Source organism: Triticum aestivum, chromosome 4A (assembly GCF_018294505.1).
Source record: "Triticum aestivum cultivar Chinese Spring chromosome 4A, IWGSC CS RefSeq v2.1, whole genome shotgun sequence".
NCBI classification, from domain to species: domain Eukaryota; kingdom Viridiplantae; phylum Streptophyta; class Magnoliopsida; order Poales; family Poaceae; genus Triticum; species Triticum aestivum.
Window position 1 is genome coordinate 125,270,707 of NC_057803.1, and position 3,264 is coordinate 125,273,970.

General features: G+C 42.9%; 1 protein-coding gene across 1 annotated transcript in view; it reads left to right on the top strand.

Moving 5' to 3' along the window:
- Positions 1–1,923, top strand: part of LOC123085556 (beta-taxilin) — a 7,726-nt gene extending 5,803 nt beyond the window's left edge. Inside the window, exons 9-11 of the mRNA XM_044507218.1 lie at positions 743–799; positions 918–1,013; positions 1,273–1,923. Of these exons, the coding sequence (XP_044363153.1) occupies positions 743–799; positions 918–1,013; positions 1,273–1,500 (381 nt within the window). The 3' untranslated portion in view covers positions 1,501–1,923. The remainder of the gene's footprint in view (positions 1–742; positions 800–917; positions 1,014–1,272) is intronic.
- The last annotated feature ends 1,341 nt before the right edge of the window (positions 1,924–3,264 follow it).

The following is a 3,264-nucleotide window of genomic DNA, read 5'->3' on the forward strand; positions in this document are numbered from 1 at the left end:
CAGTAGCAAACACACGCAGCAGCACACATGCAGCAGCAACACACACGCAGGCAGCACATAGGCACGCAACAGCACACACACACACACGCATGCACGTACACACGCAGCAGCAAACACACACGCAGCAGCACACATGCACACACACATGCAGCAGCAGCACACATGTGCGCGTGCACCCACACACGCAACAGCACACGCGCGCGCGCACACACATACCACATGAAGGGCAAAATCGTCTTTTCAGGTGTCATTTAGGCTCAAAATGGACGGAAGTGTCGTATAGGGAATAAAATTTAGGACTAGTGTCAAATAGGGAAGAAAAACTTTTCCAGTGTCAAATAAGGGCATCTCCAACAGATTGTATGTTAGTCTTGTTGGTAAAATGTCCATGTCATCAACCAACAAGCTATCATACAACTACTCCAATGGGTTGTATGTAAGCTATCCAATAGATGGTGAGAAAATAAATGTGATTGCTCTCTATTTCATCTTGGAGCTTGTGCAAAGGTTGTTGGTTAATCTACATACAACTACGCTCTCTCTCCACATTTAATATATGCCACATCATCACTATGTCCTAGGTGGCAAATTTACCAACACCTATCTTACAACTGTTGGAGATGCCCTAAGGAACCAGATTTTAAGACAGTGTCAAATAAGGAATTTTCTCAACAGCATTCCAGCTTATCCATTTTAATGGGGATTATAGGTGTAAATGTTGTGTTCCATTATATCGTTTCAGGATGCCCTGTCAAAAAGCAATGAAGTGTTCGAAACTTACAAGAAGGAAATGGAACAGGTTTTTACCCATCTCACTTCACACTCATCACTGTATCTGCTATTCTGCTTTGAACCTTTGTTCTTATTAATTGCTCTGCCTACAGAACTTAAAATTTATTTTGTTATCTCCACATTAGATGGTGAAGGCGATAAAAGACTTTAGGAAGCAAAATGAAGCCCTGAAGAACAAGTGCGAGAATTCAGATATTGCTCTTGTGAAGCTCATTGAGGAGGTAATGCATACATTATACAAACTAGTCAGGATGCTCGAAAACAAGCGCACCTACCTGATCTTATTTGTTTGAAGCTAATAGCCACATGCTTTGATAGCTCATATTAATCTCCTTTAATACCATACCCGTGTGTGGTATCACCTTTTTTTTTTTTTATGGTTACGCAGTTTCATCTACCTTAGCTTGCATACTAGGAGAATTTTGTGCAAGTTGGTACGCATGTTGCTAACTTAGAACCTATTTTTGGTCATGCGTGCAGCGTGAGGTGATGAAGAAGCAACTAGACAAATATAAGAATCAAAAGGACAAACTCGAGTCCCTGTGCCGGTCGCTACAGGCAGAAAGGAAACAAAGCCCATCTGTCAGTATTCCTAATGATGCCTCTAACCAAGAAGATGTTACAAGTCAGAAACAAAGCCCATCTTCCAGTATTCCTGATGACGCCTCTAACCAAGAAGATGTTACAAGTCAGCAGCCAGAGGTATAGCGTTTTGGTGCTTCATGGTGCATGCCCTTGGTGCTGCTGCTCTCTATGGTATAACTCGGCGAGATTTTCTGAATCCTGGCAAACGATATATGCAATACTTTTACCCCGCTTTGCTTGTGATTCTCTGGGAGCTGTGCTATGTGTATATCACACACCCAACCGAAACTAGTTGCCTAAATATCTCATCGTTTGAGCAATTTCAGAGTGGCTTTGGTTTCTCAGTGCAAAGAGCTGTCGAGTTCGAGTTTGTAACCAGACCAGTGTTACAATTTGTTCCTTTTTCGTGTGATTGGATGGTAGAACATCAGTCTTTTAGAAACAAACCGAATGTGTGCACTGGTGAACTGATCAACATTCTGTGTTAAGCAAGTTTTATACTTATATTAGCGAGGAGTGCTTTGTCACTGTGTTAAGTGAGTTTAATACTTGGTACTCCCTCCGATCATAATAAATGTCGCAGCTTTGAACTAAGGTTGGGTCGGAGGAGTACTTCATATTGAAGAAATCAAACAATATATACTCCTGGTCTCCAGGGAGATAAAAAGAAGGTAAATGGGAGTGGTGGTGGGTTTTTTTTTGCCACAGCTTTTACAAATGTCGTTTCATGCTGAAATTTTGCAAGCGCCGAAAGCTTTTGTCAATGTTTGTCACTAAAATAATTCTGTTTTTTTTAAAAAATATCAATATTTTTCGATTTTACTGTTCACCCACCCGAGCTCATTTGAGCTCAGGACTAGAAGTACTTTTGAGGTAAATGTTGTTACACTGTTATTTTGCTTGAAAAGCCAAACACATTCAATTTGTACAGGAAAACTAGCTAACTACCTGTTCGTTCGTACGGATAAAACAAATTAGACCATCTCAAGTCGCAAGTGACGCTTTATTTGCGAGATCGCCCCCCTTCTCTACGCATGCATTCCCGAAAAGTGCAGAAAGGCCAGGACGGTCACCGAGGGCTTGCCGGGACACCTATGGGCGCGAGACATTCATGGCGAAATCGGCCAGTACCTCCTACTGTGGTGCCTGATCGAGGCCACTCCCCGACGTGCCCAACCGGAACGTGTTTGGTACTCATCCACAATGTGATGCTGCCAAATTTGCAACGTTGTCAGAGTTTTGGCACCGATATCAAATAGACTAGCAGTCCACAACTTTAGTTGGTTCCTAATTTATGCATACTGGGGACCACCACAAAATAAGAATAGGATAAAAACACTACCACATCTCTCTTTACCCACAACGTTTGGGTTGTTCACATCAGTTTATCTATCATTTTATTAGTTGAGGTTGTTTGGCATCGAAGCAAGGAGCATCGATGCCTCTTTTTCTAATTTGGCTACATCCTCCACAATGCTCTCACCGGTGCCAAAAGCCATTTTAACATTTGGCACAATCAATTTGGCATACATTGTGTGTTGGATTATGGATGGGTTTAGGCCCATATAAGACACTAATCCCTGGTTAATCTTGAGGCTCATGTATAAGATGGCAGGTGGTGGGAAGTTTAGTCCCACCTTGCTAGTTGAGGAGAGTTGAGGCCCCTTTATAAGTGCTGCTCTACCATTTGTCATTGGGAGCTTGGAAAGAGGAGTGGTACACGCGCACTCCTCCTCCTCCGCCGCCCGCCTCGCCTCGGGTTGCGGGAATGAGCCGAGACGAAGCTTATTTTTGCCGCTCAGGAATGAATTAATTAATCAGGGATTAATTAACGAGTCGCTAACATGTGGGCCACTGTCCAAGACGTTGGACTGTGGGCTGACTTGC